General features: G+C 37.7%; 2 protein-coding genes and 1 non-coding gene across 4 annotated transcripts; 2 read left to right on the plus strand and 1 right to left on the minus strand.

The window, feature by feature from the left end:
* Positions 1-1,157: 1,157 nt before the first annotated feature.
* On the plus strand, positions 1,158-8,213 carry LOC147496897 (U-box domain-containing protein 45-like). The gene is given in 8 exon segments (XM_086559750.1): positions 1,158-1,299; positions 1,487-1,578; positions 1,726-1,911; positions 3,286-3,393; positions 3,535-4,560; positions 4,563-4,619; positions 4,621-4,709; positions 7,286-8,213. Coding segments are annotated over 7 exon segments (2,292 nt in total). The 5' UTR covers positions 1,158-1,299; positions 1,487-1,527; the 3' UTR covers positions 8,061-8,213.
* Positions 8,214-10,820: 2,607 nt separating this feature from the next.
* On the plus strand, positions 10,821-10,893 carry TRNAK-CUU (transfer RNA lysine (anticodon CUU)). The gene has a single exon. It is a non-coding gene; the product is annotated as a tRNA-Lys (tRNA).
* Positions 10,894-10,972: 79 nt separating this feature from the next.
* On the minus strand, positions 10,973-12,969 carry LOC147496899 (uncharacterized). Of its 2 annotated transcripts, XM_086562495.1 has the most exons (3): positions 12,875-12,969; positions 12,718-12,770; positions 10,973-11,954 (listed from the first exon to the last, which is right to left on the minus strand). In XM_086562495.1, the coding sequence occupies exons 2-3, from the start codon at positions 12,748-12,750 to the stop codon at positions 11,250-11,252; spliced, it is 738 nt and encodes a 245-aa protein (XP_086418621.1). In that variant the 5' UTR covers positions 12,751-12,770; positions 12,875-12,969; the 3' UTR covers positions 10,973-11,249. The 2 variants fall into 2 exon arrangements, with proteins under 2 accessions (XP_086418621.1, XP_086418622.1); XM_086562496.1 differs by having other exon boundaries at positions 12,718-12,954.
* Positions 12,970-13,374: the final 405 nt, after the last annotated feature.

Raw genomic sequence — 13,374 nt, forward strand, 5'->3', positions numbered from 1 at the left:
TCTAGTCTAATTTAATGTTGTATATATATTTTAATTGTAGACATTACAAATTGTCATGTGAATTGTGAAGTGTGCAGTGACTTCATCAAGGCAGACGCATACCACTATCGTTCATCTTCATTTAAGTATTAAGCATATCAGAAGACTTTTACGTATACAAGAAAGACTAAATGGGCTAGTGTTAATATCTATTGAAAATAAATTTTTAAAGAAAATTAACTTTGAAAGCTTTTTGCCGTCAAAAATGCGAGAAGGGAATATTTCGATAATCCATTTTGTGTTGATGGAAGAGTACTTTCGAAGAGGGCCACATTTCGCTGTTTGCACGGGGCATTGAAAACTCAGGGACGGTCCCTAAATTGTGGTATGGTGTTTTGCTGCACCAAACCATTAGACTTAACCGGGATGATTCTAGAAAGTAGAAACTAGAAAGCCTCCTAGAGGGCTTTTAGACGTCACGAAGTATTCTGAAGGAAGTTACCGCGGGACTAATGAGTGGTGTCGGTGTTACACTGTTTAGTGTTTACTCAACGTGCACCATTGGACCTATCAGAGTCTTTCTCCCAACGAGTTGCGAAATCCTGCAATTTGAAGTTGTGGTTAAAAACATGTCCATGTGCGCGCCGTTAGTTAAATAATAATAATAAAAAAGAGATTTTTGATTAAAATGGAATATGCCTTATGTCTCCATCTCCGTACGCTTGCATGGAAACATCCGCTGACGTCCCAATCAAAATTACATAATTACAAAACCTCACAACTTGAATAAACTTGGTTAGTGGATCAATAAGTAGAGATAATAGATGGCAACTACTAACTGACAAACGAGAAAGTCGGCAAATGTCGGCCAGTAATCCGGGAGATAAAAGCGGCAAAAAATACGAATCTCCATTCCCATTTTTAATCATTAATCAAATAAAAAACAAAATCATATGTACAACAACGTTGGACACTTTTCTGTCCACCAACAACGTATTTGTAATATTGAAGGCCCGGACAACAACTGGCTTATTTATAAGATTGAAGCGGACATAAAACTGTCCAGCCAAGTTACAGACCAGAAAAACCACACTCCAAATAGTATCTCATGTGTCTGTTTCTGTCCATGTCTCATTTGTACACTCCGTAATAATCGGTCTTCCACAAACAATTTGATCCAAACCCTAAACCTAAATAATATTTTTTATATTTTATATTAGGTCTCGTCCAAAATATAAATCTAAATATAAATCTGAATTTGTTGTTTTCAATTAAATGCTTGCTGATGAAGCCACCGTGGCAGTTACTTTTCTTTTTCTGGTATGTTTGTTTATTATTTATTCTGTTACAACATTTTGTTTTCTTAGAAATTGTGAAATAATATTTCCTAATTTGGTAAGTTTTTATTTAAACTTTGTCTGCCATTTTTATGAATTATATATTTTTTTTTTCATTTAGAGATCTGATTGTTTGATGATTTGGTAATTATGTTTGTTTTGAATTTCAGCTGAATTGAGCTTTTGTAATAATATATATTAATTGGGAGTAATGGATGTCGCCGAGGTAGAAGAAAGCCTTTTTGCCGTCAGCGATGCCAAGGTAAATTACGTGTTATATTGGATTCAGTGGTAGCGATGAATGGGATGTATATTAAATGTGATAATGCCAGAGTGGCATTAGAAATTTTTATAAGGTTCAAGTTTATTAACTGAAGTGAAATGGTGGATGGTTTTTTGTTTTGTACAGCTACATAGAGGAATGTGCAGTACGCTTTCGGCAATTGTTTGTAAAATTTTAGGAATTTTTCCTGACTTGGAAGCAGCACGGCCAAGGAGCAAGTCGGGTATTCAAGCTCTATGTTCTTTGCATATAGCACTTGAAAAGGCCAAGAATCTTCTCCAGCATTGCTCAAATTGTAGTAAACTTTACTTGGTATGGTTGCTTTTAATAATTTTTTAGTTAATTGTGTAAATGACTTACGACAAGGTCATCAATAAAGCCATATTACTGTCTCTTCTTATTATTTTTTTCTACTAGAAGTTTTGCAGTTTATAGTATTCATAGTAGATTTTTATCATTGGGTTAGGTAGCATCACTTTGTAGGTTGTGCAACACTTTATATGCTGATTTCGTAGTGTTCATAATGAATTTTTACTTATTTAGTTTCTTTTGATAAGATAAGAAATGTTGATCAACTATTCGTCCATTCGCAATTATATTCCTTGTTAACAGCTCCATAAGAACACATTGAAGGTTCCTTATATGTGTTTTTGATGTGCATTTCATGTGATGTACTTACCTATGTGTTGGATTCATACAAACTTCGGTGCACATAAGAACTTATGCACACGAGGGAATTAGATCATTTAAATGTTACGAATGAAATGGATGTTTCTCTCTCTCTCTCTCTCTCTCTCTTTTTCTGATAACTAAATGAATGCTTCTCCTAAGTTGTCACCTTTAGGCTCTGTTTGGCCATGTGAAATTCGGTAGTACTCGGCCATGTTTAGGGTATGGAAAACAAGTGGTGGATACTCAAAAAGTAGTTACTCTAGAAACTGTTTTCTTTAGAGAGATTGTCTCATGTTGTTTTTCAACTCCCCCAATAGAATAAAATCCAAAAAAAAAAAAAAAAAAAAAATCAAAAAGAAAACCTCATTAATAACTTCAAAAGAAAAATCAAACTTCAATTCAACATAATTTCATTGAAGAATCAAAGTGATGGTCGGTCGATTGGAATGGAGACGGTAAAGAAGAAGAAACCATAGACCATTTATGTTTTTTTTGTTGCTTGCTCCTCCTGTTTATGATATATAATTTTAATTTGGAAAGGTAAAGGGAGAAATTTGTGAGAGAAGAAAATGAGTGGGTGAAGAAGAAGACTCAATTTTTTGAGTGTATAACTTGAATGAATAATAAAAGGATGTTTTCTCTCTCCTGTATTTCTCTTGTGTATTACGTTATCTCACCTAAACCTAAAGATCCACTATACATATTTTTTCTGGTTTCACAATCTACCTGGTTTATACCCTACTCATTAGTTTGGCCCCAATTCATAAAATGGACGGGACCAAACACTAAGACCTAGTATACAGGGTCTTATTCCTTCTACTGGTTGGGCAATTCATGCTGCCAAACAGGGCCTTAAGATTATATGTGATTTTATCTATGTGACTGAAAATCTAGGTGGAGTTTTTTATGATGTGCACCTGATCATGTTTCCACTATACACCTGAGCACAGTGTGGTTAAGTACTATTAAGCATCTTCCCTGATGTCCCCTCCCCCTTTCTTCAATTGGTTGTAGGCTATAACTGGGGATTCTGTTCTCCTAAAATTCGAGAAGGCAAAATGTGCCCTTGAGGAAAGTCTCAGACGCGTCGAAGGCATTGTTCCAGAAGCTATTGGCTGTCAGGTAGCTGTTGTACACTGTTATCTTTTATTCTCTTTTTAGGCCTTTGGCACTTTTCTTCTGTTGCTTTATGTTGAAGCTTTTTGTGATTTTTGTTTTTCTTTATAGTAATTTTCCTTCTGTTTATAATCTTATACCTTTCAGATCTCAGATGTTGTAGTTGAACTTGAGGGGACTGAATTTTCACTTGATCCACTAGAGAAGCAAGTTGGCGATGAAGTGATTGCATTGCTCCAGCAAGATAGAAAATTTAACAACAACTGCAATGATATTAATGAGCTTGAAATCTTTCACCAAGCTGCTTCAAGGCTTGGCATTACATCTTCTAGGGCAGCTCTCACAGAGAGAAGAGCTCTTAAGAAGCTGATTGATAGAGCACGAGCTGAGGAAGATAAAAGAAAGGAATCCATTGTGGCTTACCTCTTACATCTCATGAGAAAGTACTCCAAGCTATTCAGAAGTGAATACTCAGATGACAATGATTCACAGGGATCCTCTCCTTGTTCCCCTACTGTTCAGGGTTTGTTTGACGAGTTCGGTGGACCTGGAGTGAATGGGCAAGCTTTTGATAGGCAGTTCTCAAAGTTGAGTTCTTTTAATTTTAAGCCTAGTGGTAGGAGATCGGGGCAAATGGCAGTACCACCTGAGGAATTGAGGTGTTCAATTTCGTTGCAGCTCATGTATGACCCTGTCATAATCTCGTCTGGGCAGACTTACGAGCGAGTTTGCATTGAGAAATGGTTCAGTGATGGGCATAGCACCTGTCCGAAGACTCAACAACAGCTCATCCATCTTTGTTTAACTCCCAATTACTGTGTTAAGGGTTTAATTGCTGGATGGTGCGAACAGAATGGTGTTCCTCTTCCTAGTGCGCCACCAGATTCTCTTGACCTAAATTACTGGCGGCTGGCATTATCAGAGTGTGACTCAACAAATTCTAGATCCATGGGAAGCATTGGCTCCTGTAAGTTAAAAGGAGTAAAGGTGGTTCCCCTTGAGGAGAGCGGCAACGAGGAACATGAAGGGAATGAACTGGAAGATATGTCTGGCAGAGAATGTGAACTGGACATGTTTGAAAGGTACAAGAACCTACTGGCCATTTTAAGTGAAGGGAAAGATATGAATCGAAAATGCCAGGTGGTTGAAGAAATACGGCTTTTGTTGAAGGACGCGATGAAGAAGGCAGGATTTATATGGGGGCTAATGGTTTTGTTGAGGCACTGGTGCAATTTTTTGGGCTCTGCTGTTGATGAGGGACATGATAAGGCTCAAGAAATTGGTGCTATGGCTCTCTTCAACCTTGCTGTCAATAATAACAGGTGCCATTTTTTTTTCTCCTTGCCCCATTCTCCACATATTTCTGTTTGGTCCTTTGCCATTTTTATTATCATTTTGCACTAAAAGTGTTGCCGTATGATATTACTTCTACTAAATTGTGTTTTTGAAAAGCAACTGGTCCGGCTTTGTAGATACTAATCTTAATATTCTCTCGTGGTAATCACCATATCACAATAACACCTACTTGATGACCTGAACTGTAAAAAGTGTTGAATGGTGCCCCGTTTTTTCCAGTACTCGGGTCTGTTCTCGATCCGTATCTAGGCATTTTCTTCTAATGAGGCTCCCAATATCCGTGTTGGCTGACATCCTGGTCTAATGCTTTATAAAACTGTAATCCCATGAGGCTATGAGAATGGGTAATGACATTCCTATAGACAATTGAGACTCTTTTTCTGAATATTCCTGTTTGGTAATCACCGTTTTAAACGATGTTATACTAGTAATCTTAAAATGTATTCTGATTTGGTTACTATTTTCAGACTATCAGCAGCAATGTGCTCATAGTATCTAAGCTGTCATATAGGATGAGGAATGAGCACTGCATAAATAATCTTTAATATTTTGTCGTACCTCTGGACAGAATTGTTGTTTTTATTATACGCCTATGTGAGTATTTATATTGTCCATTCCAACTTTCAGCTAGTAAAATTATATTGTATTTTACTTCTTAAGGTGGCAGTTTACTCACTCTTTGTAAATTTGGTATCTTACTCAAAATCAATTGGTGGTGAACTTTAATACTATACTGCAAAGCTGTGAACATCCCATATGGGATTATACTAAACTTCTCTACACGCCCCCCTCACTTCTGGTGTTACTTGAGCCTAACACGTGGGTACTTGGGTGACATGGAATAAACGGGCCCTTATGGCTCAAAACACAATAACGTGCTATGATAATCTTGTCTTAAGATAGTCGTTTTTTTTTTTTTTTTTCTTCATATATAAGTCCACAGTAACACGAAGGCCACCTTTTTTTTTTTTGTAATGGACAAAACGACTTCCTTTGTTTAATCAGTGTGGATGTTGGCGTATATTCTTTGGCACCAACAATGCAACTGTAAACAATTAAGAGGATGCAACATAACTTTAACAGAACTTATAATCCCTAATTGCAAAAAACCGGCAACACAGATAATCTTTAAGATTACACTTACTTTATTCCATCAAGGATTCAGAAAACACACGCGTACAAACTATGTCATCAAACAAAAGAGAGAAAAGAAAAAGGAAAAAAGAAAAAAAAGAAGAAGAGTTCTTGTAAACTCCAACCAAATTAGTCTTTTCTTTATTTAGAAATCAAGAAAAAAGAAGAGATAATTGAAGAAGAAAGATGGAGAGAAGAAGAAAAAATTTAAGGTAGTATAACCAATTGTATTTGTGGCCCAAACATTTGGGCATCCAACTCAAAACCAATTAACTATGAGTCGACAGGCCTGAGAACTATAATGCCATGCTGCAAGGCTTTATATATCCCATGTGGTACTACACAACTTCTCAGCACAACATATTTTTATTTTATTTTTTTGATTGACAAGCCTGTTTTAAATGAGATCAGTTACCTCTTTGATATTGGCGGGGTTCGAGCCCTAGACCTCTAGTATCATCACCCAAAGGTTTTACCGACTTTGCTAAAGTGATTTATAGTTCTTTGTTCATTCTTTGATTCATTCTGAATCACTACTCCAGTGCATCAAGATTCATTTATGCATTAGGGTTGTTGGCGATCTTCGGGGGTGTAAATCTATGTTGCATGGGTAATGCCTATTATTCCTCAGCGTGTCAGTAATCGTCTGGACACCGACGCGACCGGTTAGCCATTCAATCAATACTTTCGGTTTCAAAGAAAAAATAAAAAAGATTAAGAAAGAAGGAAGAGAGCGAGAAATGGAGTAGACCGACTGATGTTGTCGGTCATGCACCATCTTCCTCCATGGCGGTACTGCAAACCCGGATCTAGGATTTGTTTAACACAATTAAGAAGAAGTGGGCTTTTAATAAGTGATGTGGGCTTTAATAAGTGGCGTGGGCTTGGGCTATTTTCATTTTTCTTCCATAGATAGGATTAAATGGGGCTTTTAATAAGCAATGTGGGCTTGGGCTTTTTGGAATGGTTATATTCAAGATCTAAACTTGTTTTAAATGGCAAATGGGCTTTATCAAAATCTATATATATATATATATATATATATATATATATTTTTTTTTTTTTTTTTTTATATATATTTTCTATTTAAAATAATTTATCTTTTAATAAAATATAATATTAAATTAAAATATTAGCCGTGTCCCGTGTCTTGATTTTCAGACCTTGCTGTGTCCAAATCGCCCATTACCGTGTCCAAACCGGACACTGCATTACCATCCCATGCAACACAGATTGTAAATAAATGAAATTACAAATCATAGTATCTAACAATGCCTTCAAGTAAAGTGATTGTCATACATGCATGATGCATTTGTTCCTCCTCTATTTTGGTCTAGGCTTTCAGCAAGCAGATTCCTTTTATTTTGATAAATACGATTTCCCGCTCTTAATGATTCATATGTTTCAGGAACAAGGAGATGATGCTATCTGCAGGAGTAATTCCGCTACTAGAAGATATGTTTCTCAATTCAAAATCCTACGAACCTGCTACTGCTTTATTTCTCAACCTCTCCTGTCTGGAAGCAGCGAAGTCTATAATTGGGTCTGGTCAGGCAGTTCCATTCTTCGTACAGATCCTTCAAACCAAATCATCTCCACAATGCAAGCTTGATGCTCTTCATACCCTATACAACCTTTCCACCCTTGTATCAAATATTCCCGGCCTTCTTTCCGCCGGTATTATAGATGGTCTTCAGGCCCTCCTTACAAGTCCAGTAGCCCAATGGGCTGAAAGAACGATTGCTGTCTTGAGTAACTTAGCTTTAAATAATTCAGGAAAAGATGAAATTATGTTGGCGCCAGTCCTTGTTAGTGGGATTGCTTCTATTTTGGACACAGGTGAGCCCATTGAGCAGGAGCAAGCTGTTTCCTGTCTTTTTATTTTATGTAATGGGGATGACAAGTGCAGTGAAACTGTATTACAAGAAGGGGTGATACCGTCACTCGTGTCAATCTCAGTTAATGGGACTACAAGAGGGAAGGAGAAAGCACAAAAGTTGCTGATGTTGTTCAGGGAGCAGAGACAACGGGACCCATTGCCTGTTCAGGTACAAAAGCCGAATGAGAGTATTGAAGAATCCTCACCTGTTCCCGAGTCAAAGCCACTGTGTAAATCGACTACTAGGCGGATTGGGAGGGGTTTGAGTTCTATATGGAGGAGCAAGAATTTTTCTGTTCACTAGTACTGTGGACCTAGTTTTGGCCCCCATGTAAATTTTCTTGTATCGGTTTTGTCCACATTTCCCTTATTCTTCTCCACAGACATTATTTATTTTCCTCCCCTGAAAGAAGGAGATGTACAGGCAATCGTTATATTTAGGTTTTTACTTTTTTAATTTCTTTCTCCTTACTTTGTTTAATTAAGTGCTCAGGAGAGGAATGAGATTGCAGTGTCAGGCCAGTGATAGTCCTACCAGTTGCTATCGTGAATATCAATTACTACTGAAGGAGATGTTAGGGTGATTTTGCAGCCGAGTTGGTATTAGAAGATGCTATATCTTTTATCTATCAATAGTATACTTGGGTATGTTATAGCTGTATTAGAAGTTTTTTGTCTCCATTGGAATAATCTGGTAGGCTTGGGCATGTAGTTAAGCCGAATATTTGCCAGGAACAAGGTCTTAGTTTTGCTGTCTTCATGTGGGTAGGATGCAGAGATAAATCATGTTCTAACTCTGCACATACTGCAGGTTTGTCAGATACAAGATGTTAAATGTGCTGTTTCCATGTAGGAAGGAACCCCGGATACAGGGATGATTCCTGTTCTAACTCACTTGGAAGTGGAACATAATCCCATGGATTGGGTGTAGATGTCTTGCAAAGAGCCAAAGGGTAGCGAGAAACTGAGAACTCCACCATCTGAACCCTTGAGAACAGAAAATTAGATCTCTTTGCGAATTTGAGTTCTATTGCACCAATATATTCTAGCCAGACTCTGGTAGTTAGTCCCCGTACTTTCCTTGTGAAGGCCATGCTGAATACTTTAGCAATGATATATGCCTTACCACTTGATGTGGCCTTGGGTTTACAGAGCAAGGACTGTTCCTACTTCCTAGCCTAGAATCAGTTCTCGTGACAGGGATTTCCGTGTTCCTCTATTTCTGTATGGAACCTGAACAGAAAACCAAAGAATTTGAATTGGCAAAAGAGGAAAATAGGCCAATTCTATCTGTACCCTAGTTGCTTTCCCGACGAAAGATGTATTTTTCCCTTGTGATTGTTGTTTTTGCTTCATCCAGAGTATTTTTTTCTGGCACTAAGTAGGACGGACAATGTCCCAGCTCATAACTGGTACTGTTACTAAAAATTGTATTTCCAGTCTCTGCCTTCCATCGTCTCATCTTGGACTAATAGATGTCATTACATTTAGGCCATGAACTTTATTTGTAAAAGAGTAACGAATTTCATCATATGATAATGAGTGTTTTCAAACTAACCCACTTTTAGGTTGCTTGAATTCTATTCAATATTAAACGTAATACTAGATTTTTATGAAGGTGGATTCTCGCTCACAAGTGTATGAACTCTACACCAGTAATAAACATTTTCATGGACTAAATTGTTTACAAGTATATATATGTTTCAATCTGAAAACTTGGTGCACTTGAGGGAAGAAATGAAAGAAGGATATGTTTGATCGAGTTATATACTTATATGCTTCTGGACTGAACCAACGACATAATTTCCTTTTCCCTTCCCTGTTTTTCGCGTTTTCAATTTTTCAAAAGAGGCGCTAAACATATTTGAAACTGGTTTAAGTGTTATATTATAATTCTAAAACAAGACAGGGGATGTAGCTCGAACAAAATGGTTTAGCTTGTCTGCCGAATATCGCAGTTTCTCAGGCACCACTGCGAGTTACGAGGATCGACTCCTCGCGTCCCCATAAAATGTGTTTTGCCCTCTTAAGCCATTCAAATCTGTCGTCATTGGCTCATTGCTATTAGTATCAAAATATAAGACATCAGCAGAACCTTGAAAATTATTCCTTCACCAAGACAACCACCCATCATGGACCCTAGAGCAACAGAACCACTAGATTAACCGATTACAGGGTAAGGGGAACTATGCAAATTGGAGCTAAAAAAGTGTCACCACTGTTACTGTTTAATGTTTATATTCTTGCTAGGAACGATCCTGTACCAATGAACACCGTCGTTCATAGAATAACTGATAAACAATTTCTTCGCATGTTCTCCTGTCTTTTTTTTTTTTTTTTTTTTTTTTTAACCTGTTTTAAAATGAGATCAGTAACTCTTTGATGCTGGCGGGGTTTGAGCCCAGACCTCTAGTATCATCACCCAAAAGTTTTACCGACTTTGCTAGTCGGCACCTACTTCTCCTGTCTTTATCATCCTCTATCTTTCTCTTCTTCACTCTGTAGGACAGGGTATCGGCACACCGTTTCAATTTAGGACTACTTAATTTGAAGACGCTGTTTTCTCTTGCTTGTCGCAGGACTACTGAACTACATGGCCAACAGATATACCCGGAATCCTCGTACTTAAACCGAACTGTTGAGCTCTACACACTACATGCCTCTAAAAGCCGGAACACGCTTTCTGAGATTGTTTACAAGTATATATATGTGTTCCAATATAATCTGAAAACTTGGCGAACAAATGAGATGAACGGATGAAGAAATGAGAGAAGTAGATGTTTGCTGGAGTTATATGCTTCTGGACTCAACCAACAGCATTATCTTATTCTCATTTCGAGGTCTAGCACTCTAGCTATGGAGCTAAACATATTTCAAGCAAAGACAACTGGTATATTTTATATATTTGAAGTCTACCTTATTTATACTTAAATTGTCGAATTAAGAACGGGGATGTAGCTCAAACAAAATGGTTTAGCTTTATGCTGATTATCGCAGTGTCCTAGGCACCGTCACTCTAGACCACTCTAATTAGTTACTATATAATGACGTGTAGAAGACTAAAGCCCGTCTAGCTCAGTTGGTAGAGCGCAAGGCTCTTAACCTTGTGGTCGTGGGTTCGAGCCCCACGGTGGGCGCACTGAAATTCGAGACATTTTTTGATTGCAGAGAAAAGAAAGAAAATGGAAAAAACTTACTAGCACTCTACGCTCATACTATTTACATGAGCCCCACGGTGGGCGCACTGAAATTCGAGACATTTTTTTCGTTCAAATTCTCTTCTGCAAGACTGCAACTATTCCAGCGTAGTTACACAAGTCGGAATTAGAAAACCACTATGCACTACATAATGTGCCATAGAGAACAACCAGGTTAACTTAGTCTTTGATTGCAGAGAAAAGAAAGAAAATGCAAAAAACTTACTAGCACTCTACGCTCATACTATTTACATCAGATAGGGAGAAATATTTCAAGCAGTCATGTTTCATGACTTTCATCTCATAAACCATCCTTCAGCAAACAGTTCTAGAATCGGGTCTTGTTTAACTGCTTCCTTTTCTTTTGCACCTTCCAGCTTAGCGACGTCATCCAGGGGCGAAGCCTTTACAACTGAATTGGGCTTGATGGGTTCATTCTCATTCTCAACATGGACGAGTTCACCAGGTGTTTGGACCTTCTCACTTGATGCTATAGAGACATGGATAGGATCCTTCTCATCCTCAATAACGGCGAGGTCACTGCAGTCTAAGTCGTTGGAGTCTTCATTTACTTTGCCTAGCTCGAACTCTTTGGTATCCATCATTGTGAAGAATAAGTGGTTAATAATAGGGTCGACCAACTGAATTACATATGGAAACTGGTCGATTGCATTCTCAAATTTCACCAGTAGAGTTTTTGCTACTTGAACGAGTGCATCGATCTTGTCAAACACATAGGCTGAGGACGGGAATATTGTCTCGATCAGGTTTTCAATGGCAAGGATTTGGTCATCTGTGTATGAAAGCATTGCAAGCCACTGGTATTGCATGGTGCTGACAATTGGGCTTGAAAGTTTAGTTACTCTTTGTGTTATATAACCTATTGGGCCTTGGACACTCTCAGCTTTGGCGGATGCTCTGTGTGCTATATTAAGCATGGCAACTCCACAAGTGTACAGTGGTTTAGGCCTGGAGTTCCTTGTGATCCTTGATGAAGGGTCCTAAAAGAGATGATATATATCAGCGTTCAGCCGGAGTACAGGAAAAAGCAGTCACACAGTAACGATCATTAAAACAAAAATATATATTACAAAAAAGAAAATTGTGGCTAATTAGATTTTTCTAGCTTCGCCAAAAATATGTTCACCTTCACTTTGAGTGTTTGGACTGTAGTAGGTTTTTTGGTAAGGTCAAACAAATGAGTGTTTCTATTCTGAGAATGATCTCCATGGTAGTAGGGAGATAAACAATCACCACAAATTAGATTCTAAACCTTCTCAGGCGGTCAGGCCCACATTTGGACTTCTAGTAGAATATTGTAGCAATTTTGTTAGGCATGTAAAATCCAAAATTAGTAGGAGGAGTGGATGACTGCATGCATTGATGCCCATGTGTGAGAAAGAAGACAAATGCCATCGTTGTCGTCAGTACTTGGGTGTGTTTCAGTTTGCCATAATAATCTGACCAACTATGCTTTTATAGTAGATGGACCTAAATTGTAACGGCAGAAGCACAAAAATGTAAACAAGTACTTACAGCAATTTAGCCAAAAAAAAATGTACTTAAAGCAGTATTAGTCATCATCAATTAATTGTTCAACAATGTGGCATTTTTGCATTCTCTTAAATGTGATCCTTCCCGGCCTCTTGCTCGGCCACTAGCTAAGAATATTTTCGGCAATGCAGCAAAACTAGCTCTAGAAACCAGAATTGCATGGGTACAAAGCCTTGCTAATTATCTGAATACACATATATAAGGACATACCTCGTGTTGAATAGATGTTCCTTCAAGCTCCATTGATTCAAGAGCAACTTCACCTGTCAAATATGGAAACCATTAAAAATAAAAAGATAGCATTAAAGAACAACCATTTTAGAATAAACTAATTCAATTGAAAAACGTAGGAATTTTTGTATAAAACCTTAAGAAAAAAAAGAAAGGATTTAAGATGGTGGCATAAGAAGCTCAAAAGGAGCAATAGAGGGTGGAAATTATCTTTGACAGTTTCACTCTAAGTATAGACAGACCTTTTTTATTCCCATCGGCCCATGGTTATCTTTAGTTAGTCATTTTTTGTTTGCTTCCTACGTAATGACACATGTGAAAATGTTGCAGGCTTGCAGCATTAGAGCATCTTCACAACCCACTTCATTCCAAGTGGAAAATTATATCACATCCTCTTCAAAAATTGGGAAAAGTGACTGGGCAGGTCAGGCCCAAAAAGCTATCTTGAGATATATATTATTGCTAAATCTACCGTGCGCGAGATGTACTGAAACTAATGGTGCGCGCGTTTTCTAGCCACACATTTGCGAGGGTAGAACCGGAACAAACCGGGTGAACAAGTCAATGCAACAAAAAAGTCACATAAACTACTATTCCGGGTCAACAAGTTAATCCAACCAAAATGTAACAAAAAGT

The sequence above is a fragment of the Coptis chinensis genome, chromosome 5, assembly GCF_015680905.1.
Source record: "Coptis chinensis isolate HL-2020 chromosome 5, ASM1568090v1, whole genome shotgun sequence".
Classification (NCBI taxonomy): Eukaryota; Viridiplantae; Streptophyta; class Magnoliopsida; order Ranunculales; family Ranunculaceae; genus Coptis; species Coptis chinensis.

Coding starts and splice junctions, on each gene's coding strand:
- LOC147496899 (XM_086562495.1), bottom strand. CDS start 12,750: ATGGAGCTTGAAGGAACATCTATTCAACACGAG. Junction 11,955..12,717: donor GAACATCTATTCAACACGAG/GTATGTCCTTAT, acceptor CATCTCTTTTAG/GACCCTTCATCAAGGATCAC.